General features: G+C 51.6%; 1 protein-coding gene across 1 annotated transcript in view; it reads right to left on the minus strand.

Annotated features, from left to right (window-relative positions):
* Nucleotides 1–307: 307 nt before the first annotated feature.
* LOC144752568 (poly [ADP-ribose] polymerase tankyrase-2-like) overlaps nt 308–24,441 on the minus strand; it is a 281,081-nt gene continuing 256,947 nt past the window's right edge. The window contains exons 19-20 of the mRNA XM_078640457.1: nt 18,011–18,263; nt 308–471 (exon numbers count right to left, since the gene is read on the minus strand). Of these exons, the coding sequence (XP_078496583.1) occupies nt 308–471; nt 18,011–18,263 (417 nt within the window). The remainder of the gene's footprint in view (nt 472–18,010; nt 18,264–24,441) is intronic.

Here is a 24,441-nt window from a genome sequence, read left to right on the forward strand (position 1 = left end):
TGTGAGGCTTGGACGGCGAGGGTATAGTATGGGTAAAAGGAGAGTGCATTACCCTCGTGGGTGATGGCGCCCTTGTCACGTGCAGCACGAAGAATGGCGTCCCGGTACCGGTAGTTCCAAGATCTTGGCAATGATAGGGCGCGGAGACAGTCGATGTGCAAGCTCCACGATGAAAACCGAGGAGAGAGGACGTCACCAAATAGTTTCTTAATCAGCTGTTCCACAAAGTCCTCCATCCTAGAAATGTTGGTGGGCTCTGGATGCGGAGGTTGCTCCGCCCGGAAAGGGCCTCCAAATCCTCGTTATTTTACCAGATAATGGCCAGGATCTTGTCCATCTGCAGTAGTTTCTGCCGGTCCTGGGTGGCAGCATCCTCAGCGTCCGAGACCCTGGTTTTGACGTGGAGAATCCGGTTGTCATGGAGTCGACACGGGCCTTCACTGTGTCCAAACGGGCTGAAAGTTGGTCCAGCTGGGTGGTTATACCCGTCACCATGGATTTGACGTCCAGCATGATAGCCTTGAGGTCGTCCTCACGATTTGAGGGGGGCCTCCATGGTGACAGCGGAGTCGGCACAGTCGGAGCCCGCACCGTCCTGGCGAGAAGACCTCCGGAGCTCGAATGCTATCTTGGGCTGTTTTGGATCGTTTTTCCCCAAGATGGGAGGCCCCGGCGGCCAAGGAGCGGCCCACAGGAGGCGGGATACAGTTGAGAAGAGCCAGAGGCCCGCAGACCCTTGACAGCTGGCAGTAGTAGTGAAACGAGAGGTAAGTGTATTCCGCTCAATGACGCCACTGGGGAGTGGCGAGGGACACCTTGAGGAGCAGAAAAGAAGAAACGTGGAGCCCTGGGAGTGGGAAGTAGCGTGGATGAATGATGGTGCGACCCGGGCAAGCTCCCCCCGAGGCACCAGGCTACTAAGGTTGCCAAGCAGGATATCCTGCGAGCTGCAGGCCAGTTCAATATAGGCAACCAGCCCATTCCCGCCAACCCACAAAAAGCGAGTCAAATTAGGGCACCACCAAAGCCGAAAGTCAATGAGCCCATAGGAGAAACCAGGGCGGAGACACTCCACGCACCCAGCCACAAGGCCAGGCAACCACACTCAGAAGACGAGATTCCGGCCAGGGCGCACCCCGTGAGGCGAGTCCAGGGCAGCGAGGCGCAACCAGGCAAAGCGGCAGAGCAAGGTGCAAGCAACCCCGATGAGCCCACAGGGGCAGCAGCGACAGTTAGCAGGGGTGTTGTAAGTGCAGCCGTGGTGATGTTAGGTGGGCCAGCTTAGAAGGCGGCGAGAAGGCAACAAGCAAGGGGCCGGTGGGGCCACAGCAGGTCTAAGGCCCAATCTTGTCTGTGTAACACCCAGGCGAGGTTCAAAGGTGGGATCGGAGGCAGGCAGGGCGCAGAAAGAAGCGGGCAGCTCCCACGCAGCTCGAGAGGCAGATTGACGTTGGGGGGCGCACACCTGACTGTGGTGAAGGCGAGCGGGGATTCGCGGGGGGGGGCGCCGCCCTCAGCACCAAGCCCGGGCACTTGTGGCAGCCGTGCGGAGCAGCCTTGAGCACGCCAAAAGCCTGGTGCCCACCCCGCAGAACACCAGGTCGGGCGGGACGGTCAAGCCCCCAACCCTGCCTGCAGAGCCACAGCAGCAGCCCCACTCACCCACGGGTGGCAAACGGTGTCCCAGCGGCGTCCAGTGCTCACAGGCAGTCCCCTGCAGAGTAGGCCCGACCTCGCGGTACAGAGGTCGTAGGCCTGACGTCCCGGAGAGATGGCGCCTCACCGCCACCGGACACAACCAGGAGGCGGCAGCGCGATGGTTCGGCGCCTCACTTATTGGGAAGACAGGATTTAGCCTCAAAGTGCAGCAAAGGTAGGGATGTCGACAGGATTATTACGGATTTTTTTGCTTGGCCGGTAGAGCCCACTCAGAGATCGGCCATCTTGCAGCCACGCCCCCGAAAGCGCATGCTACCTTCATCCTCCCTCTCTCCCCGCCAGTCTCATAAGAGTACAGAAGCGTGCGGCATCGGGGCGGTCTGAAACATCCCAGGTCCACCCTTTGACTGACAGTGAGCACGCTGCCACGTGGTTGATCTTCCAGAATCTAACCCACACAACTGGATCTTTGGCCGGGATTGACATTTCCCCTACTCCAGCTCTCGCAGCCCCCGCGGCCCGTCCGGCTGCGGATCATGGGAAGAGACAGGGCCCCCAAGTCCGCGACCGCTCCCACACAAACCAAAATGGACGATTCACCACCTAAGGGCCTGATCCACCTGGACAAGCAGACGGCATTCCCCCTATGCCAGGCACGGACCTTGCGACTATCCAGCAGGCCATCAGCTCTTCGTAGGCTTCGGTGGAGGGGAAAATAGGGGAGGTCAAGGTGGATGTGTGTCTCCTCCAGCAGGATCTCCGTAACGCCACTGTCCAAATAACTGAAGCAGAGTCCCAAATCTCAACGGCGGAGGTTGATATTCGCCAGCTTAAGAACCAAGTGGCCCGCTTGAGCTCACACACCAGAGAACTTCACCGGCGCGCCGAAGATGTGGAAAATCGCACATGCCGCAACAACCTCCGACTGGTGGGTTTCCCAAAATGTGTTGAATAGAACCAGGCGGCCGCCTTTGTGGAGACTTGGTTTTCCTCTTGGATGCAGCAAGACTCTTTCTGCCGGTTTCGTGGTGTAGGGCCCACCGATGTCTTGCTCCAAAACCACCGGCCAGGGCCACTCATCGCCCTTTTACCCTGAATATCCTCCACTTTAAAGACCGTGATGCCATCCTACACGAAGCGCGTTCCCAAGGTCCTTTGAAGTTCCAAAACCACACCATTATGGTATTCCCAGACTACACCAAGGAAGTGCAGGACCAATGTCGATCCTACTTTGCGGTCAAGAAGAATTTTAGATACCTGGTCCTCCAATACCAATTGCAATTCCCGGCACACCTACGGGTCATCTTTCAAAACGCTACGCTCTTCTTCGACTCCCTTCAAGTCGCCTGGACTTGGTTAACAGAGGAGCGGCCCTCAGGCAACAACGCATCCCGTCCCCCGGTCTGCCGGGCTCCCAGCCCGCAGAGCCCCGGCCGCCGGGATCGCCAGCGACACACACTCCGGCAGGAAACACCGGTTTCAAATGGCATTCTAAAGATCCTCAAGCCTAACAGCTCAGGGACCTGGAAGTTCCTCCAGTTCCTCGGCCTCCCCTCCCCGTCTCCGAATCCAAGCTTCTGGTGGCCCGCGGGACCTTCCGGGAGCGGACACTGACCTTTCTCATAGCCCGACCCTTTGAAGTGCTGCTGAGCGACCACTGAACCGGTTGGCACTTTGAGCACGTGCCCGACTTCCGGAGGATCCGGGGTTCTAGCAGACTGTTTGCTCTACTTCTTCTCTTCCTGCTGAGACACTGTACATCCGCTCATATGGAGGGGTCCTTCCCCGCTTCTCAACCCAAGCATTTTAGTTTGGTTTTCTGGTTCTAGGGGGGGGTCGACAGTTGCTTCTGTTCTCGAAGTATAGGGTGGGGGGAGGGCGGGGGAGAGGGTTGAGACTGTTTGTTCCCAAGGTTTATTTTGTTTTTTTGTTGTTTTGCTGCACCAACACCCACACGACACTCGGCCCCATCTCCCTATGGGTCTTACACACACGGTCCTTCCCATCAGCGCGCTCTCACACCTGTTCCAGACGCCACAATTGCCATTGGCTCTCCAAGGTATGACAAGCCACTGCAGCGACCTGCAGCCCCCATGACTGACATACCATCTCCGAAGGAGCCCTCCATATTTTATCCTGGAACGTTAATAGTCCATTAGACCGTCACAAACGAACTGCCGTCCTGTGCTACGCAAATCGCCTCGATATAGGAGTGCTTATGCTTCAGGAGACACACTTGTTGGGTAACCACTGCTCCTTCCTAGCGCGATACGGCTACGATAGGGTTTGGCACTCGGGCTTTGCTCGAGGTTCTTGTGGAGTGGCCATAATATTGAAACGCACCCTTCCCTTTGTGTTTCCGCAAGTTATTCATGACCCGCAGAGCACATTCTTGATCATTTGCAGTACACTGGGGGTCACTCTTCTTAACTTTGTGTCCTTGTACTCACCCCCCTTGATGCTTGCTGCGACTCTGAAACAATCCACCGCTCTGCTGACCACCCTCCCCCTGGGGTCCACTGTTATCGAAGGTGACTAACGCATTTGCACCCCGCTTCTTGACACGACAGGTCCCCTATCTACCTCCAGGCTGGCGCAAGCAAAACAATTAATGAATTGGGCTGAATCCCGGGGCCTTTGCGATGCATGGCGAATCCGGCACTCACACACTAAACAGTTCACGCACACCATAGCCGCACACCACACGCAGATGCGCATAGATGCAATCTTCATCCCGTCTACCGACGGCACCACGATCCAAGATTTCCAAATACCCCCTAGATTTATCTCCAACCATTCCCCGTTGCTCCTTAGTACAGCGGCTCCTCCCTCCTACTCACGCCCAATATTGCGGTTGAACGCTTGGTTCCTTCAGGACAAAAACTTTAAGGAAGGTTGTGGGATCGGAACTGAAGCAATACTTCTTAACCAATGTGGGATCGGTTCCTTCCTCGGGTACCCTATGGGAGGCGGGCAAGGCCACTATTTGTGGCTTTGCCAAAGGCCACATCCAAAGTCAGCAACTGGCCCAACTGCTACAAATTACTTCACAGGAGGCGCAAGCGCTACGCCTTGAGCAATCCCTTTCCGTTGATGGCGACACTGCTCGAGAGCGTCACCCCGCTTGCATTCGAGCCGAAATTAAACAACCCTCATTGGATGCCGCCAAGCTCCTCTGGAGATCCTCTGCGACCAGAGTTTACGGCTGGGGTGATAAAAACGGCACAATCCTTCATAGCTCGTCACATATCCAAGAGCGATCTGCATTATCCCAGAAATATTGGCTCAGGATGGGTCGACAACGATCCCGGTGGCTATGGCCGGCGCATTTGCCGCCTTCTACCGTCTACTCTATGTTGAACGAACCTCAGTACCATCACTCTACGAGTTGCAGGATGCTGGTGGTGCTCACCTCCCTCAACTGGACTCTGCTGCTCAGGTCGATCTTGACCGCCTTCTCATCGATTTTGAGAAGCGTTCGACTCCGTGGATTGGACATACCTGGGTGACGTGCTAGCCGCAATAAGTTTTGGCCCTCGCTTCCATCAGCTGGTATGGGTTCTGTACACGTGGCCTCAAGCGCGTGTCTTGGTCAATGGTGTTCTCTCTGACGCCTTCCCCATTCAAAGGGGAATAAGACAGGGATGCACCTTCTATTTACCTTAGCAATGGAGCCTCTAGAGACCTTGATTCGGTCCGAGAGTTTAGTTCGGGATGGGAATGGTCCTGCTCTTTTTGGCTGAACCCGCCCAGTCGGGTCCTCGTTGTCTCCAGATCCTGCGATTCTCCGGGCAAGCCTCCAAATGAATTCTAGTATGTCAGTCCTGGTCCCATTACATCTCTCCAGAGTGTGCTACAACTGGCAGTCCACGATACCGCTTAAGCGTCAGTCTTTTAAATATCTGGGGATCTGGGTTGCTCTCCTCCACGGAACTGGGATGGTCCCTCAATGATTCTTCCCAGATTTCTTTACCTTCTCTAAAACACCCCCTTCTGCTTTCCACGGGGGTGGTATTGGGAGCTGGATACTGTGGCCACTAAATTCCTCAGGTGGGTTGGGGGTGAGGCACGGCTGGCGTTAAATACCTGCCGGATGCCATCACTTGACTGGGGCATGGGGATGACACATTTATACCTATACTACTTGGCGACTCGCCTATTGAATATACATGACTGATTTAACGGGGTTGGTCTGACTTGGCCTATATGTTTGAACTAAGCGAGCTCGGCCTGCCCAAAATCCAGTCCCTAATAAACGGGGAATCCATCCAATCTACCTTGCCTGAAGTCACGCGCTCTGCGCTCTTAGCCTGGCAAGCATCTCTGCGACATACCCAGTGGACACACAAACTCACCCAACACATGCCTCTATGGCATGGTACATGGCTCAGAGAGGTCAGTGGGCTGCAGGGATTTCGAATGTGGTATCTCATAGGGATCTCTCAACCCGGTGACGTGTAGACGAGGGGCTACATGCCCTTTTTAAGGACCTCTAGTCCAGATACTCCAAGTACAAATATTGGATGAAACAAGGATCCCTGAATACAGTCCCCCCCCGAGGCACAGACAATAACAGGCGACCTGGAGAAAGGGGGTATCTCCCGCATCTACCAGACACTAATCAATAACACCCTGACCTCACTAGACCGACTCAGGGGCCAATGGGAGGAGTGGGTGGGTCCCTTGGAGGAGGAAGATTGGTGTGATGCCCTCATGTCACCCAAGATGGTCACTGCATCCGCCAAACTCACTTGATCCAATTATACTATTTACATGCTGCCTACCTAACCCCAAAGCGCCTCCATCGAGCGTTTTTTACCCGTCGGCCTCGTGCACGAGGTGTGGACACGATCCGGCCAACTTGTTCCACATGGTATGGGCATGCCCCCGACTGGCTCGGTTCTGGGGTGAGATTGAAAGCGCGCTTACTGACGTCCTGGGGTGGGAGGTTCCCAATGATCCTCGACAATCCCTTCTCGGGATTACAGATGGACTGGACACGTCCAGGAACGAGAAACTACTTCTCAATACAGCTATGGTTGTGGCCAAGCGGGACATAGCCGCCTCCTGGAAGCTTCCCACACCACCATGTTCTGAAAAATGGCAAAAAGGGGTGGATTGGTGCGCGGTACAAGAAAAACCCATGATAGAAGCACAGGGGTGTCCTAAGTAATATCGGAGGGTGTGGGGAAAATGGCTGGGTGCTGTGGAGTAGCCTGAACTTAGTACATAATGCTTGTATTCATTGCTACATGGTGGGGTTAAAGGCAATGTATTTGCTCTTTTAGTTGGCTGTGTGTCAATATTGTTGCTATCCAATGACTTACTGCTGGTGCGTGTTCTTTATCAAAACAATAAAATTGCTTATCAAAAAAATATATTAGTGTGTTGTATTCTTAAGTGACTGGATTTAACCTCAATGTATTCACCATTTATGTTTTATGTATATAATGAATGTATTTTCATTTATGTTGGATGTATATAATGTTTGTTTAGTACCTGCAAATCACTGTGAAGATGGTGTCTCTTATGGTCAGACATGCTTTACAAATTAAATGAATCATTTAAAAAAGTTCAAAAGAAAAGCTAATAAATGCTTAAGAACATTATAATAAGCGAATGATCCTAGTCTGGAAAATTCATTGCAGCACTAGAAAATCGACGGTTGGGTCCTCTCCTTGTTGCTTAATTGTTCTGGCCTTACCCAACCGCAATAGGGCCAAACGCCCTTGTGTTTTCCACTTTTAGAAAGTTAGTATTTTCCTATCCTATTTGGTCCCTTGAGCCTGTACCTGGGGCACATGATTGGGTGTTGTTCGCAGTGGGACTATGTTTATTCCTCCCAGACAGCCACACAATAGAGTGATTAGAAAGGTTTGGATGGGCCATTGCTCGCAGGATAGGGTGGAGCTGGGCACAGCTCCACTTGCAAACCAATAGGCTGTGCTCTACCTCCACTCAAAGGCCTTCACACCACTTCATTTTTTATGCAGCCAGGCTGGAGCGAAGGCAATAGAAGCAGGAAACTCCAAGCACTTCAAAGAAGGCACGGCAGGAAGCAGTTACTTTTTCTATTCAGTGTGATATGCCTAGACATCACACTGGGAAATTCTCTAGAGAAAAGGCAAGTAAAATCAGTGTTGCACAATTGTTATTTTTCAGGTTTCCATACAAAGCAACTCCATACTTGGAACATTTTTCAGAGAAAAACAGTCAATGGATTCCTATGGAGAGAAAAGTATTTATTGGTTAAGTACTCGGTCTTTGGGGTCGAGTTTCTGGGGTTAGAACAAGGGTTACTCTCAGGTCAAGGATGCACTCTTGTTACACCCTCAGCAGCACTAGGGATGCTGGGGGCCGAGTTCTGAGGCCCAATAATATCCAATGGGGGATAGGGGGCCTCCACTGGGTTGTGGGAACAAAGCTCCTGGTGTTAGGCTCAGGGCAAAGGGGGCTCTGGTTTAGCATACTAAGTGCACCCGCAGAGGCGCAGCGCATGTTGGGTCAAGGTGCTGTTTTGGCGTTGGGTGCCCTGTTTTCAATGTGGATTTTCAGTTTTGGTTTTTAGCTGCAGGCTCGGTCGAGAAAGACTTCTGGTAGGAACCAAGAGCTGGTACAGGTAAGTTGGGGGTGCTCGGGGATGTAGGTGCACCTCAGGTTCTTTTCTCCAGGGTGTACAGTGGCTGGATGCAGGGGTGTGTTTTGAGGTCGGATTTCACCTGACCGGGCCACTCTGACTCGGGCCGTGGGCAATGGGTACAATGGTGGTTCCAGGCGTCGGGTTTCTCTGTCCTCAGCAGGCTCGGAGTCTTTCTTGGCTGTTTCTTTTGAACAGAGCTGCTGTTCACAGCTGATTCGGTATTTGTTGAAGGCAGCCAGTCCTCCCAGGGTTCCGGATGTCGCTGACTGCAGGACAGGACGACTTCTGGCACAGGATCTCTGGAAACTGCGGACGGGCCGGTAGGGCTGGGGCTAAGTCAGTTGTTCTCTGCAGTCTCCTCTGCTGGGCGTTCTCTTTTGTCCTTTTTCGTAGGTTGCGGGAATCTGCCTTCTTGGTTCCTGGTTCTCGTTTTAGGGGTCTTGAGTTCAGTAGCCAATGGGCTACTGACCTTGAGGTGACTACACCCATGGTGTGCTCACCCCACGTGGGGTAGTGAGCACAAATCCGAATCCTGATTGGGGAGTGCCGCCATCTGCAATATGGCAGGCACTGAAGAGTGGGCTTCGCCTCGCCTCCCCCACCTGAGGGGTCGGGTTGGCAGAGGTGGGCACACCTTCTGGGCATGATGGGGGTCTGCTTCTGATAGTAGGAGACCCTGGGGGTCGCATTACAAAGTCTGCAAGGCCTTTGAAGCTCCCCTGCCACAGATGGCTCTTTCTGGCCTGGGGAAGGTATGACCACTTTCTCCCATGAAAGGTTTTGTTTCTGGGCTCAGGTAGCGAAGGCTCCCACCCCAGGGGTCAAGAAACAGGTCTCGTGGTGGTAGGTTGGTGTGTACCAGTTAGGGAACCCAGCAGAAGCTGGTCGTTTTTCAGGGGGCATCTCTAAGATGCCCTCTGAGTGCATTTTTCATTAATTCCACACTGGTATCAGAGTGTTTTTAATGTGCTGAGAAGTTGAATACCAAACGTCCCAGTTTTCAGTAAAGCCATTCTGGTGTTGTGGAGTTCGTAATGACAAACTCCCAACACCATATACTCTTAATGGCCTTACTGTATTTACAATGTCTAGGAATTGGTCTAGACACTGTAGGGGTACAGGGCTCATGCCCTGTACCCTCACCACTGGTATAGTGCACTCAGCTAGAGGGGTGGCTGATCTATGCAAGGGCAGTCGGGTGTAGGCATGGCACACAGGGATGTTTGCCATGTCCACTCTATACTTTGTTCTGCATCAAAACACGCAGCCTGCAAAGGCTGTGTGCGTTTGTAAAGGTACAGGGCCTCCAAGGATGGCACAATAAGTGTTGCAGCCCTTAGAGGCCTCCTATGGTCACAGTGCCCTGGGCACCTGGGGTACCTTTTACAAGGGACTGACATGTAGCATGAGAGGTGCCAATTGGGGGTACAAGGTACAGTTTTTGGGAAAGAACACAGGCCCTGGGAACCCGATTGGCAGGGAGCCAGGGCACATCAAGTCAAAGTGCATCAATAGTCTGGCAAAAAGTGGGGATTACTGCAACAGAAACCCAGCTTCCTACAGGCACCATGTATAAAAATAGGACTCTCAGACCCAGACTTCAGTTCACTTTCTGAACCTGCGGAAGGACTCGGAGGACTGCCTAATGCTGTGCCTTGAACCCAGAATTACCAAAGTGACTCCAAAAGCTAGATGGCTTGCATCCTGATCAGTATCTGAGGGACAGAAAAGGCTCCAACCAGCTTGAACCCGAACCTGGACCCACCCTAGGTGAGTCCCAATCCTTCAAGTGGTGCCTCCCCAGTCCTGGAGCCTTAGAAGTGGTGTTAAACGTGTCCAAATAACCAAAATCCCAAACTAGGGTTTATAACATTTTTGGCTAAAAACTACTGCGAGAAGCAAGACGAGACCAGACCAACCTACTCAACTATCCGCCCAAGGTGCATAGCTGGTCGGCCTTACTTCACGGCAGCTCTTGCTCCGTTCTTCGCAGCAGCAAATCCTGTTCAGCGGTCTTATGCAGAAAGGGTATCCAGCAGTGAGGAACCCTCCTCGGCTATAGTCTCCAGCTTTATCCGCTGGAGATTTTACAACTTTTTTAAAAAAAAGAACCTACGTCCGAACATGGAAATCTTCACAGTGATTTCAGCAAGCAGCTCCCAGACACGATGCCTCTGCCTCAGGCACAGCCTGAGGACTTTCCCTGTTTAACTTCTACCTTCTCAAGACATTTTTGTTGAGGTTTCTTTGAAGTCTGAAGGTAAGCGCCGACTGCGCCCAATCCACATTTTGTATTAGACTCCTGCTCCATCGCGGTCGGACATATTTTTCAACTTCGATGTGGACTCGTGCGACTAGTCGTCCACGGTTGGTGCAGTAATTTTTTAGGTGCTAGTTTTTATCTTAGCCTTTAAAGATGCAAATATCAATACAGCACCCTGCACCTGGCTGCCCCTGTGACGCTATGGGTGCACCTTGTGTGCTATCTTGGATCCCCCTTTGCCCAGAGATAATCCCTAGGCTCTATGCTCCCACATCCAAGTGGCATGCCCAAGAGAAGTCACCAACCGAAGGCCTGTTATCTCCCATTGTATAACATTGGCCCTCAGCACTCTGCACCTGGCCGCCCCAGTGTAGCTGAGGGTGTTCCCTGAGTCCATCCTTGACCCTGGGTGAACCCTGGTTCTAACCCCAGGAAGCCAACTCCCAAGACCAATTACTCACCTTTAAACCGATAACTTGATTTTCTCCCATGAATGAAATTGCACTTGTATAGCGCCATCTACCCGGAGGCCTCGTAGCGCTTATGACTAAAGCTAACTTAGCACAGGCTCGGGCAGATTAGCGGGATTTGGCAAACAAGTGAGTTTTCAAGGCTTTTCTGAAGCAAAGATGATCGGTGGTTCCTCGAAGGGAAAGGGGGAGGGTGTTCCAGAACTTAGCAGCGGTGTATGAAAAGGAGCGACCTCCCCAACGGGCTTTCCTCACTCTGATAGAGGAGGCCAGCTGGAGGGTACTGGAACGAAGGGAACGTGAGGGGACATAGGGAGTGATCAGGGGTTGCAGAATTGCAGGACCAAGGTGGTGGAAGGCTTTATGTAGAGTACACATAGCTTTAAATTGTACTCTGGCCGCTATGGGGAGCCAATGGAGTTCCCCAATGGCGCTCCTTGCTGACTCCCAGCGAGGGAGATTGTAAAGCAAACGGGCCGCACTGTTTTGGGTGACTTGGAGTTTCTGAATGACATAGGAAGGGGCTCCCATATAGAGGACATTGCCATAGTCCAGGCGAGATAGTATAAGGGCCTGGACTAGAATCCTCCTTGCCTGGAATGGAAGCAGAGGGAGCACCTTCCGTAGCATCCTCATCAGGCCGAAACAGGTGGCTGCGGTCTTTGTGGCTTGGGCTGAGAAGTTCAATGCGGTGTCAAGCCAAACCCCCAAGCTTTTTATTTGAGGTTTGGGAGCGGGAGGCGGGCCCAAACATGGAGGCCAGATGGATGAGAAGACAGAGGGCGAGGGGTTGCCCAATAAGATGACATCTGTCTTCTCCCCGTTGAGTTTTAAACGGGAGGATTGCATCCATCTGGCAACAGCCTCTAGACAGGGACCTAGGGTGTTGGACGATACCTCTGAGTGGTCCAAAGAGACCACCAGTTGGGTATCGTCCGCGTAGGTGACAATACGCACACCGAAGGGCTGGACAATCCTGTCTAGAGGTTCCATGTAAGCATTGAACAGGGTGGGGCTCAGGGATGAGCCCTGAGGAACCCCACACCTAAGAGGATGTTTGGGTGACACTGCCTCGCCCTCAAAGACCTGAAAGAAGCGGTCAGCCAGAAAGGATGTCAACCAGTCCAGCGCCGGGCCCGACACGCCCATGTCTGCCAGACGTTGTAATAGCATGACATGGTTCACCGTGTCGAACGCGGCGCTGAGGTCTAACAAGATGATTGCGACTTTGCCACCCTGGTCTAACACTGCTCTAGCTTCCTCAGTTACGGCCAGGAGGGCTGTTTCGGTCCCATGTAGGGGCCGAAACCCGGTCTGAGAGGCACGTAGGAGACCATTTGACTCCAAAAAGTTCATCAAGATGTTGTTCACGTGCCTCTCGAGTAGTTTACTCAGCCAGGGGAGCAAGGAGATAGGACGATAATTCGCCAGGTTGGATTGGTCAAGGTTGGGCTTCTTCAACAGGGCCCTCACCATCGCGCACTTCCAGGAGGGAGGTACGGTTCTTGAGGAGATGGAAGTGTTGAGAACGTCCAATATGACCGGGCGAATTATGTCTATTGCCTTAACAAGGGTCTGAGGGGGAGCTGGGTCATTAGGGGAGCCCGTGGTGACTTTAGAGATGAGTCTATCCAGTGCCAGAGTGTCTAATGGGGGGATTGCGTCAAGCATACACTGGACGGGGGCTTCAGAGGTGGTAGACATAGGAAGGTCTAAATCACTGTCAGCATCCCCAAAAGAGGAGTATATAGTCTGAATTTTTTCAGAGAAAAAAACAGCTAGTTCATTGCAGCGGTTTTGGGCACTGTCTGCAGAAGGAAGTTCAATAGGGGGTGAAATAAGTGTTTTAACAATTTTAAAAATTTCCCTTGGAGCATTGGCAGCTTCATCGATTTTGCTGCAATAAAAGGAAGCTTGTGCCGATTTTATCTCCTGTTTATAGAGCCTAATGGCGGCTCTATAATCATCTTTCCTAATTTCGGAATAGTCCTGTCTCCAGGCCCTTTCGTGTTTCCGACAGGTTAGTTTCATGGCCTTAAGGGCAGGGGTGTACCATGGAGCAGCTCTAGGTCTTTTCATAGAGCTACTAGCCTGTACGGGGAGGACCATGTTGAGTGTAGAGGAGATCCAGTCAACAAAATTGTTAGCTGCTGTATTGGAGTTCAGCACCTTCCTGGGTATATCTTTGGCCAGGGCAGTTTCCCAGGCAGGGAGGGGAAGCAAGGGCCATTTCCTACCTCGGTTTTTAATGAGACCGCTAGTGGAGGGGGAAGGATTAGTGTGCCAAGAGAAAGGAATCAAAAAATGATCCGTCCAAGGTAGCGGAACCGGGGGTTTTACTATAAGATCATCAATGTTACTGTAGATATGGTCTAGCAGGTGGCCTCTGTTGTGGGTTACATGAAACCCCTTCTGCTGTAGATCCAGCGCTTGAAAGTTAGAGCAAAGGGTATTGGCTGCGGTATCGTGAGGGTCATCTAAATGCAGGTTAAGATCACCCAACACGGTGAAGTTGGGAGAGGATAGCACGTTACTTGCAGCGAGATCCGTAATTTTACTAATAAAATTATTAGGGGCACCTGGGGGGCGATAGGCTAGAATGCCAGAGAAGGTAGTGGTTGGTGACAACTCTAGCGAAAAGTGTAGACTTTCGCAGGTTGGCGAGGTAGTGGGGGTGGTTCGGCATTTGTAACTGTCACGATAAACAATGGCCACTCCTCCACCTCTCCCAGTCTGGCGATCTAGTCTCTTTAATGTGAATCCTTGGGGGATGGCCCAGACAATAGCTGGATCGTTATCCATTTGGAGCCATGTTTCGGTTAAAAAAAGTGCATGAGGATTGAGATCTTCAATCAAAGAATGGAGCTCGGTGTGATGTTTACACATAGACCTACAATTGAGGAGGAACATTTTCCATTCCTGAATGGGAGGTGGCGGACAGGAAGGGGGGATGGAAGGGCACCAATTGCAGTTTGGACAAATATAATCCATGTGGGAAGGAGAAAAAGTGTGAGCACATGTCAGAATAAGTGGCGAACGGAGGGCATGAAGGGATAATGAGTCATAGGACAGCGGAGGGCCTACCATGACGGGCAAAGCCAGGCACCAGTCAGCAGGAAGCGTCTGGACGCGGACTGGCGCAGACTGGCTTCTCTTTGGCGCCTCTTCGGCGCGTCTACGGCGCTACCGCTGCGCGTCACCGCTGCGCGAACGGGAGCAAGCTAAGAAGGTTAGGCGGAGTGGTAGACTAGCGCGTCAACCCACCGAAGATGGCCGCCTCAGAAGGAGCAACCAGGAAGTGGTGCCGCTTGCCTCCCTCCACAACAAACAGCACTGGTTGCTGCGGTGGAGCGGGGAGAGAGCGGGCCAAATTCAGGTAATGTGCACAGAGTAAAACAGTAAAACAGTTTTTAAAAGAAGTTACAAGCAAAGCACAAGTAGGAATACAAGAAGAGCGCTTGTAGCAGTCCTACTTGCTACCAAGCGCAGCGCTACGATATTATTAGTCAATCTCGAGCGCGAAGCTGCCCAGCCCTTAAGTAATCAGGGCGGAGTGGGAGACTAGCGCGTCAACCCACCGAAGATGGCCGCCTCAGAAGGAGCAACCAGGAAGTGGTGCCGCTTGCCTCCCTCCACAACAAACAGCACTGGTTGCTGCGGTGGAACGGGGAGAGAGCGGGCCAAATTCAGGTAATGTGCACAGAGTAAAACAGTAAAACAGTTTTTAAAAGCAGTTACAAGCAAAGCACAAGTAGGAATACAAGAAGAGCGCTTGTAGCAGTCCTACTTGCTACCAAGCGCAGCGCTACGATATTATTAGTCAATCTCGAGCGCGAAGCTGCCCAGCCCTTAAGTAATCAGGGCGGAGTGGGAGACTAGCGCGTCAACCCACCGAAGATGGCCGCCTCAGAAGGAGCAACCAGGAAGTGGTGCCGCTTGCCTCCCTCCACAACAAACAGCACTGGTTGCTGCGGTGGAACGGGGAGAGAGCGGGCCAAATTCAGGTAATGTGCACAGAGTAAAACAGTAAAACAGTTTTTAAAAGCAGTTACAAGCAAAGCACAAGTAGGAATACAAGAAGAGCGCTTGTAGCAGTCCTACTTGCTACCAAGCGCAGCGCTACGATATTATTAGTTATAATATTAATATATTATTACGATATTATTAGTCAATCCCATAGGACTGCATTGACTGCTTTTCCGTGAAAAGTTCTAAAAAAATTGGTCTGAGTTCAGTCTGTGTGTGTGAAATAATTTCTTGCCTGAGTGTGTAAAATAAAGGCTTAATACTACTCTCTGATAAAGCCTTACTGCTCGCCCACACTACCACAAATAGAGAGTAAGGTATTATCTACTTTTACCTCTGTAAACCTTTGGGGGATCCACTGGACTCTGTGCAAACCAATACCTTACTTTGATATAGTATATACAGAGCCCGCTTCCTACACCAGTTAAGTCTCCCAGCATTCCAATGGATCCAATCTATCTTCCCTGTGCGCAATTGCTTGTGCACCAGTAGTTCAGCAGGCGCCCACGGGAGCATGTCTGCCCACCAACGTTTCAGTGGGGGCACGGAGGTAGACTTCCAAGCCATGGTAATACACCTTTTAGCTAAGATCAGCAATACATGCTGGAATCTTAACAGACCTTTGTTTTTCTTAGTGATTCACCCATATCAAGCAGTTCTAAAAATGTAGCCATCAGAAACAAGTTATTCGTCACCGCTGAAACCACCTGCGACAACTGATCCCGAAAGGAATGAATTAGCATACAGAAATACACCATGTGAAGGAAGTCAGCATCAGCAGAACTGCTCCTGTGACATTCGTTAGAAGCACTGGGGAACATCTTGCTAATCCTTTGAAGGTTGAGATATGCGCGGTGCAGGAAGTGAAGTTGTATAAATCGAAACGTATAAGTCGAAACTGCACATTTCATGTCACCCGACTGACAGACAGCAAGCTTTGGTCCCATTGTTTGTCTGTGATATAAGTCCTGAGTGCCAATGTCCACCAATCCCGTAGCCGTGCATGTTCCACGGTCGGTGTGCTCTGCAACACAGTATATAGGTGTGTGATGGCTCTTGCTGTGTTCCCCCAGTTAAAGCTACCTCCAGCGGGCCCTCATGGAAGATTGCACCCAATCAGAACCAAAGGTCTTGCGCATCACATTCGGGGCAGAATACAGCAAGAACCGTTCTGGACTGAGTCAATGATTCAATGCCAAAATATCAAAAGCAGAGACCCTCCTTGGTCACCATGTCCTTCCAAGTCATGATTCCTGCCACTTTCCAGTCCCGCAACCGGATCTGATGCCCGGTCCTCAAGCCTGGTGTGGTCCAAATCGGGAGAATGGATGCTTAGGGTGTACAGCCCTTCTCATCTCTAGTATATAGTGTCCAGATGTATAGTGCTGTACGTAACCGCACACTATCAATGTCTCAAGGAAGAGTAGTGTCAAAGAACCGGTGTAACAATGGTCTCCCCACCAACTCACACAAAATGTCTGCATATTCTGGAGACTGTTTTCCTGTAATCCACTTCATCAGCCACTGCAGTTGTGCCGCAATATAATAATATTCTTAGCCCGGGGTCCCAAGCCCAGCCTCATCTACTGGGGCAAATAGTTTATGTAGAGGCAGCCATCGTACCAACACCCTTCATAGATTTAGAAATAAGGCCTTATGGATGATCATAGGTAGGGATGCAAAGAAATAGAGAAGTCGTGGCAGTACCAACATTTTGGCCATGGCCACAATGCCCATTGGGGACAAGGGTAGCTTGGTCCGAAAAGAAAGGAAGTGGCAAATAGCACTTTCCTTACCTTTCCTTTCCTAGATTCCCCTCTAACAAATCATGCTGGTCATAATACAGCAGCAAAGGAAACAAATAATGGCGTGAAGCCCCAAAACCGGTCCCAGGATGCTTGTTTTCGGTCCAGGGAGGACCTGGCTTGGCAGTCCGGACTGGACTGTTCCCATGAGGAATATTTCCATTGTTCAGCATTCCGTCAATCATTTGTGTCCTTTGCTTTTGTCTCCCTAAGTGGGTCCCGTACTCACTGCGCGAGTGAGGATCTGGCTTGGTAGTTTGGGCTGGGTTATTTCAATGGGAAAAGGGTCAAAACTGATTTGAATAAGGCTAGGTCCAAACTGGGGTGGCGTGGTGAGCAAAAGAACGATGGTTAAAACCCAGATCTTTGCGACTGAGGATGAATGTTTGCATTGTTCATCATTTTTTCCTTTTGCTTTGGTCATAATACAACTGTATACCCACATATTTAATGGAGTCAAACTCCCAATAAAGTCCTTTACGCAGCATTAAATTTAGACAGCCTTCAGGGATAGGAGTAGGTGAAATAAATAGGATTCATCCCAATTAACACTGAGGGAAGACGTGGCTCCCAATGCAGTCAGCAGGACCAGGACCTCTGGCAGCACTGCAGGTTCTGCTGTCAAATAAAAAAGCACCTCGTCTGTGTATAGGACATTATTTGAGGGGGTCTAAGCACCACAAAACCCTATTGTGGCACCCGCTCCCGAAGTATACGCACCAAGGGCTCCACCAATAAGGCAAACAGCAGTGGTGAGAGGGGGCAACCCTGTCGTGTACCTCTAGACACCAGGGATTCTAACATTAGTTACACTTGTATTGCTCAAGGTTTTAGCAAATTTTGCAATGTAAAGCCAGCTATTTTAGGACTACAACAATTGATTAAGTGCACTTAGTTGGCACCTACTTTAAATGAGGTGTACATAAGTGTATCATAGCTGAGCAGGAACATGCTTTGGGCCTTCTTTATTTGTGCCATCAGACACAACCCATGAATGTTATGTATTATAATATGTAAATCTAAATGTAATATTTTTGGCTAAGTTGCCTTAAATTATTATGTTCACTAATTAATAACAGGAAACCATATAACATGACAATATCTTGAAGACAGGCAAAAAATGCACATTGAATCACAAAAGACCAACCTTCATGCTTTTTCTCTAGTGCAACAGCTCCTTCTGTTCTATTAGACTTAAGAGAAGAGAGTTCAGAAAAGCTCTCTGGCAGGTTGTCGAGGCTACTAGCAGCAGAGATACTTGATGTGCTAGATGTGATAGAAGACAATGCCACACTGTTAGCTGCCACAGGATGAGTTGTACTGATAATCAGAGATCTGTAACATGTTGATAACGGAGAGGGAGGCATGGCTGCTGTTAGCAGAGCTCTTACATCATCTGCCTAAATGAAGCAAACAAAAAACATGTTACAATCAATAAATTCAGAAGAATATTACACTAGCTCTTTTGAGTGATGAAGAAAGAACAAATACTTTTCGCAGCGATAAATTATAAAATACAATCTCAGCAGTATGTCCGAGTCTGACCAGAGAGGGTGATAGTCTACCAATAAAGCCACAGGAAGTAGAAAGGTAAGGTTTAGGAGATGAATTAAAACGTTTCTTAGGTATAAATACAGTTTGTTTGCATTGGTATCTTTCATGTAGTCACATGCTTAAATTATTCTCAGATGTCAGGTTGGGAACCCTCAAAATAGTCCATAAGAATAAGTTACTTACCTTCGGTAATGACATATTTGTAAGAAACATAGGTTAGTTATAGATTCCTTACCTTATAAATACCCCCAGGTGTTAGACTAGATCCGGAAAGTTTTTCGTCTGCAGATCCCTGTGCGTCGGAAGGTGTCGTCGGTCGACTCAGCGTTCGTCATCGGTGTCGTGGTTGCCATTGCGGTAGCTACTTAGAAGCCGCCCTCGCAGGCGAACATCAGCTCTGTACACATCTTTCCACGCCAGATGAGCAGAGCCATGCAAGACAATGACCACTGGTGCACAAAACTATGGCCCTGAAAGGAAATCCTTTACCCTAGAAGTCAGTTCGCAGAATGGGGAGGATTGGTGGGTCGGTAAGGAATCTATAACTAACCTATATTTCTTACAGATATATCATGCCTGAAGGTACGTAACTTGTTCATCTGAAAGAAACAGTTATAGATTCCTTACCGTAGAATAGACACCCGAGCAATACCAACTCCGGAGGTGGGTCTGTGAACCAAGTTCACACAAGAAAGTCCTGGAGAACACAATGGCCAAGAAAGCCGTCTCTCCAGACCTGGCTGTCTAGGCAGCAGTGTTTGGTGAACGTGCGCAGCGATGCCCACGTAGCCGCCTGACAGACTCCTCATCCCAAAGCAGTAGTAGCAGCCGTTGCCCTGGTGGAATGGGCGTGCAACCCCACTGGAGGCTCCTTCTTTGCCAAAGAGTAGCAGGCTTTGATGCACAGAATGACCCACCTGGGTTTGTGCACAGCCCGATCTTTCTTCGCGCCCACGTAACCAACAAAGTTGGTCGTCTACCCAGAATTGTGTGGTGCAATCCAAGTAAAAGGAAAGCGCACGTTTTGGATCCAGGCGGTGGAGACTCTTCCTCTTATGAAGGATGCGGAGGCAAAAAGAAGGTGGGCAAAGTGATGGCTTGGCCAATGTGAAAAGAAGTAACCACCTTGGGAAGAAAGGAAGATCTAGTTCTGAGGACGACCTTGTCCGGATGCACAGCCAGAAAGGGAGGCTTGGAAGAAAGAGCTTGTAGCTCACTCACCCTGCGTGCAGAGGTGATTGCCACCAAAAAGGTAGTTTTCAAAGTGAGAAATCTGAGAGGACAGTTATGTAGTGGCTCAAAGGAAGCGCACATAAGATATGTAAGGACCAAGTTCAATTCCCACTGAGGCATTACCAAGGGAACAGGAGGAAAAAGACGAGTAATGCCCATAAGGAATCTATTTACAACAGGGGACTTGAAAAGAGAAGGCTGATCAGGAAGCCTAAGGAAGGCTGAAATGGCCGAGAAGTAGCCCTTTAGAGTGCCCAGAGCAGAGCCCTGCTGGGCCAAAGAAAGGAGGAACAAGAGAACCTCAGAAAGAGGGGCGGAAAGGGGATCCACAGCCTTTGCTGTGCACCATGCCACAAATTTGTTCCATCTGCAGGCGTATACCGTCTTAGTGGAGGGACGCCTGGCTGTCCAGATAACATCGCAAAATTCGGAAGGCAGGTCAAAAGACATCAACTGCCGCCGCTCAATCTCCATGCAAGGAGGTGGAGTCTGGACAGGTTCGGATGGAGCATCGTCCCCTCCGGCTGTGACAGAATATCATCCCGAAGAGGCAGTCTGATCGGAGGACCTATGGCCATGTTGAGCAGCTCGGGATATCAGACTCTTCCTGCCCAATCCGGAGCCACAAGAATGACTTGGGCCCGGTCGCGCTTGATCTTCTTCAGCACTCTGGGCAAAAGTGGTATAGGTGGTAAGGCATATAGAAGACCGTAACACCACTCGCAACGAAAAGCGTCACCTAGCGAGTGCCCCCTTGAAAACTCGAACGAGCAAAACTGCTGAAATTGAGTGCTCGCTTCTGTGGCGCTTGGATCTAACCAAGGCTCTCCCCACTGCTGAAAGAGACCTTGCACCACCTCTGAGTGAAGACACCATTCGTGATCCATCATGCACCTGCGGCTGCCAGGTGTTGAAACACCAGGGATATGGTGGAGAAGTGTGGCTCAGTGGTTAGAGGCGGCAGACCCGGAAGCTGAGATCAGCCGTTGACCAGGGTTCGATTCCCCGCCTCGGCGGGTCTCGGGCTCAAAAATTCCACGGACTCGACAATTCTCGCTCCGGTGCCTACTCGACTCACGGGGTCACACTCTGCGACTCTGGGCAATAGCTTGCTTAATCTCCACTACGGCCCCTCGCGGCGGGATGCCTGGCTTTCACCTTGTGAATACCCTGCCGGGGTATCTCTCACAGGGGAATACCAGGACGGGTTCCCTAAGCAAGCGCCTTGAGACCCCTGGGTGAAACGTGCGCTATATAAATCGAAATACATTTACATTTACATATGCCCTGATGTTCCAGTCATATCCAGAGGCGGAGGGCCTCCTGACATATGGTCAGCGACCCCAACCTGCCTGGTTTGTATCAGTACCACATGGCGGTGGTGTTGTCCGTGAACACCTGCACTACTCTTCCCCAGACAGAGGGATCAAATGCTTTGAATGCAAGATGAATCACCCAAAGCTTCAGAAGGTTCATCTGGAGCCCGGACTCCGCCAGAGACCAGAAGCCTCTGATCTCCGCCTCCCCCATGTGGCCACCCTATCCCAGAAGTGATGCATCTGTCACCACTGTGAACTCTGGTTGAGGAAGGGAGAGGGATCTGCCTTTGACCCAATCCTGGTTCGTAAGCCACCACTGCAATTGGTGTGCAGTGCCCTTCGAGATCTGGACGCAATCAGACAGATTCTCTTGATGTTGGGCAAACTGGAACTTCAGGTCCCACTGCAGAGCCCGCATATGCCATCTGCATGATCCACCAGCAGGATGCAGGAGGCCATCAGACCCAGTAGCCAGACGGTCATCCTGATCGAAACCCGGGATAGAGGCTGAAAGATCAGAATCATAGCCCGAATATCCCGGACTCGCTGTTCGGGAGGATGAACCCGAAACTGCATTGTGTCCAGAACTGCTCCGATTAAGAGGAGCCTTTGAGAGGGAGTCAGGTGTGACTTTGGCAGGTTGATGGAGAACCCCAGGAAATGCAGGAGGTCGGCCGTAGTGGAGGTGAGAGACGACAGCCTGGGGCGAGCCTGCCTTCAACAGCTAGTCAAGATAGGGGAGGGGAAGACTGGAACCCCTGATCTGCGCAGTTGAGCTGCAACCATCGCCATCACTTTCGTGAACACCCGAGGGACTCTGGTACAGCCAAAAGGGAGCATGGTAAACTAAAAATGCTTGTGGCCTACCGTGAACTGTAGGTAACGCCTGTCGGCTGGCAGGACTGGAATGTGGAAATAGGAGTCCTGCAAGTCCAACGCTACCATCCAGTCTCCGGGGTCAATGGCAGACAAGACCTGAGCGAGCGTAAACATTTTTAACTTCTCCTTCTGGAGGAAGTGGTTGACGTTCCGGAGATCCAAGATATGACGCAGGCCTTTATCCTTTGTCCTTCTTGGACACCAGAAAGTAGTTGGAATTGCAACCACAAACTACTTCTGTGGCAGGAACGCGTGTGATGGCTCCCTTGGCCAAGAGTGCCGAAACTTCCTGTTGGAGAAGGGCCAAGTGATCCTCCGACATGCGATGGTACTGAGGTGGCATGGATGGAGGGGTAGTCTCGAAGGGGAGGGAGTGGTCCCTTCGGACTATTCGCAAAACCCTCCTGTCCGACGTGATGGTGAGCCAGTGGGGAAGGTTATGGCGGATCCTGCTGCCCACTGGCGTTTGGTGGCCCTGAAAGGTCGGACTAGGAGGCTTTGGAGGCTGCTGCAGAAGGGGCTGTGTTGGACTGGCCCGCCCGCTGGCCCCCAGATTCATGGTGGTGGTTCCCATGTCCCCGGCTGTTCTGGGGCTGAACAGCTTGCACCAGCCTTTGGCTCTGGGCGGGTCGTAGTGGGGCTTCCCTTCCGTAGCCACGAAAGGGGCGAAAGACAGATTGCGTAGGGCGGGTGGTGGAAAGGCTCAATGACCTGGCCGTAGCCCAAGAGTCTTTAAAGCCCTCTAGCGCGTTGTTTGCCTTGTCGCCGAAAAGGTGACGGCCATCAAAGGGCAGGTCCATAAGTGTGGATTGGACATCACCGGAAAAAACAGTCAAACGCAACCAGGCTTAGCGTTGAAGGGCTACTGACATGGCAATCTTCCTGACAAGTGTGCCGGCGGTAACTAGCCCACAGCGGATGGTAAACTTTGCTGCGTCTCCCCCTTCAGCAACAGCTCGAGAGTACAGCCCAGGGCTTCTCCGGGCATGGAAGCAGCACTTGCGCAACAATGCCCCACACGGAGTGGGTGTAATGGCCCAATAGACATGTGGTGTTTACCGACTGCAGTCCCAAGCTGGAGGAAAAAAACATCTTATTCCCAAGATGATCCAGCTTTTTGGATTCCCTGTCCAGGGGAGCGGTAGGGAATGCGCCTTCGGACGTGGAGGCTTGGACTACCAAGCTCTCAGGGGTGGGGTGTTGGAGGAGGAAAGTGTGGTCGCCCGGGGCCAGGCGGTGGCGACGGGCAATCTTCCTGTCCACAGGAGCCCCTGTGTTGGGCCTGGACCAGGTGCCCAAAAGGATGTCAGTGAGGGCTTCATTAAACGGCAGCATGGGCTCCAAAGAGCTTGCTACAGGTTGAAGCACCTCTGTCAGGAGGTTAGTGCTGACTGCCACCATAGGTAGCTCGAGGTGGGGAGCCTCGACCGCCCTACGCAACACCACTGTGTATGACGCTCCCTCCTCCATAGCCATGGTAGGAGGAGACAACATGCCACGGTATGGTGCGGTATCCAAACCACTGGCTTCCCCCAGTTCCTCTCTCCAATCCTGCTCATACACCAACTGGTCGGTTAAAGAGTCCCCAGACCCCTCCCAGTCCTCCTCACCCTCCTCTGGCTGCCAATCTGGAATCAAAGAGCCAGGGTAGAACAGGTGCACAAAAGTACGCGTCGCTCAACGCCTGTCCGACTCCGTGTCTACCTCGAGGTGGAGGCCTCGGTCGACCTCGATTGGGCACACAGCGTAACAAGGTCGACCGGTCCTGATCCGGATCCAGGCCTTGATCTAAGGGGACCCTACGGAGCTGAGGACGAAGCCACAGACGCCGAAGGCCCAGGGGCCCCCAGCCGAGTCTGCGGGGCATGAAGGCACGCCGGCTGAGTCAGCTGCCCAAAGATGGCATGCATCACTTCGTAGAAACTCAAGCTGGACAGGGGTTGCACCGGGTCCAGTTAAGTGAGGGAAACCGGTTGTCGACCCAGCAGGCTCCACACGCAGAGCCATGGGAGGGGCACCACTCGCATCCCTCATTGCGTCGGCCAACAGACGGGAAGAAGTCGAAGAGCGATGATGCTTTTCCGACTTTTTGTGCTTCGACTTACCCGACCCGGAGTGCGAAGACTTAGAGGAAGATTGGTGTTGGTTCCGCGACTGGTTCCGCGACCGGTCCCTCGACCTCTTACGTGACCAGGACCTCCAGCGACGCGGATCCGACTGCCGGGCCTCGAGTAGCTTTTGGGACCGCTCTCGCAAAGACTTCGGGCCATGATCCGTCAGTCAGAGCACGACTTGGGGTCGTGGTTGCGCTCCAGGCAGTAGAGGCAAACGCGGTGCAGATCCGTCACTGACATGAGTCGGTTACAGGAAAAGCAAGCCTTAAGACCGGGCATCCCTCCTGCACCAGGAGTCGAAGGACTCAAACAACAAAGTCGACAAGTCAAGAAACAATTCTGTCAAAAAGTGACTGGTGGCACAGCTCTCTACGGATCTGCACTTGCTGGCGCGAAAAAGAACCAACTCATGTGAGCGTGCGAGGGCAGCGTCTAAGTAGCTACCGCAACGTCATCCCGGTGACCACGACGTCAAACGC

Source organism: Lissotriton helveticus, chromosome 5_1 (assembly GCF_964261635.1).
Source record: "Lissotriton helveticus chromosome 5_1, aLisHel1.1, whole genome shotgun sequence".
NCBI lineage: Eukaryota > Metazoa > Chordata > Amphibia > Caudata > Salamandridae > Lissotriton > Lissotriton helveticus.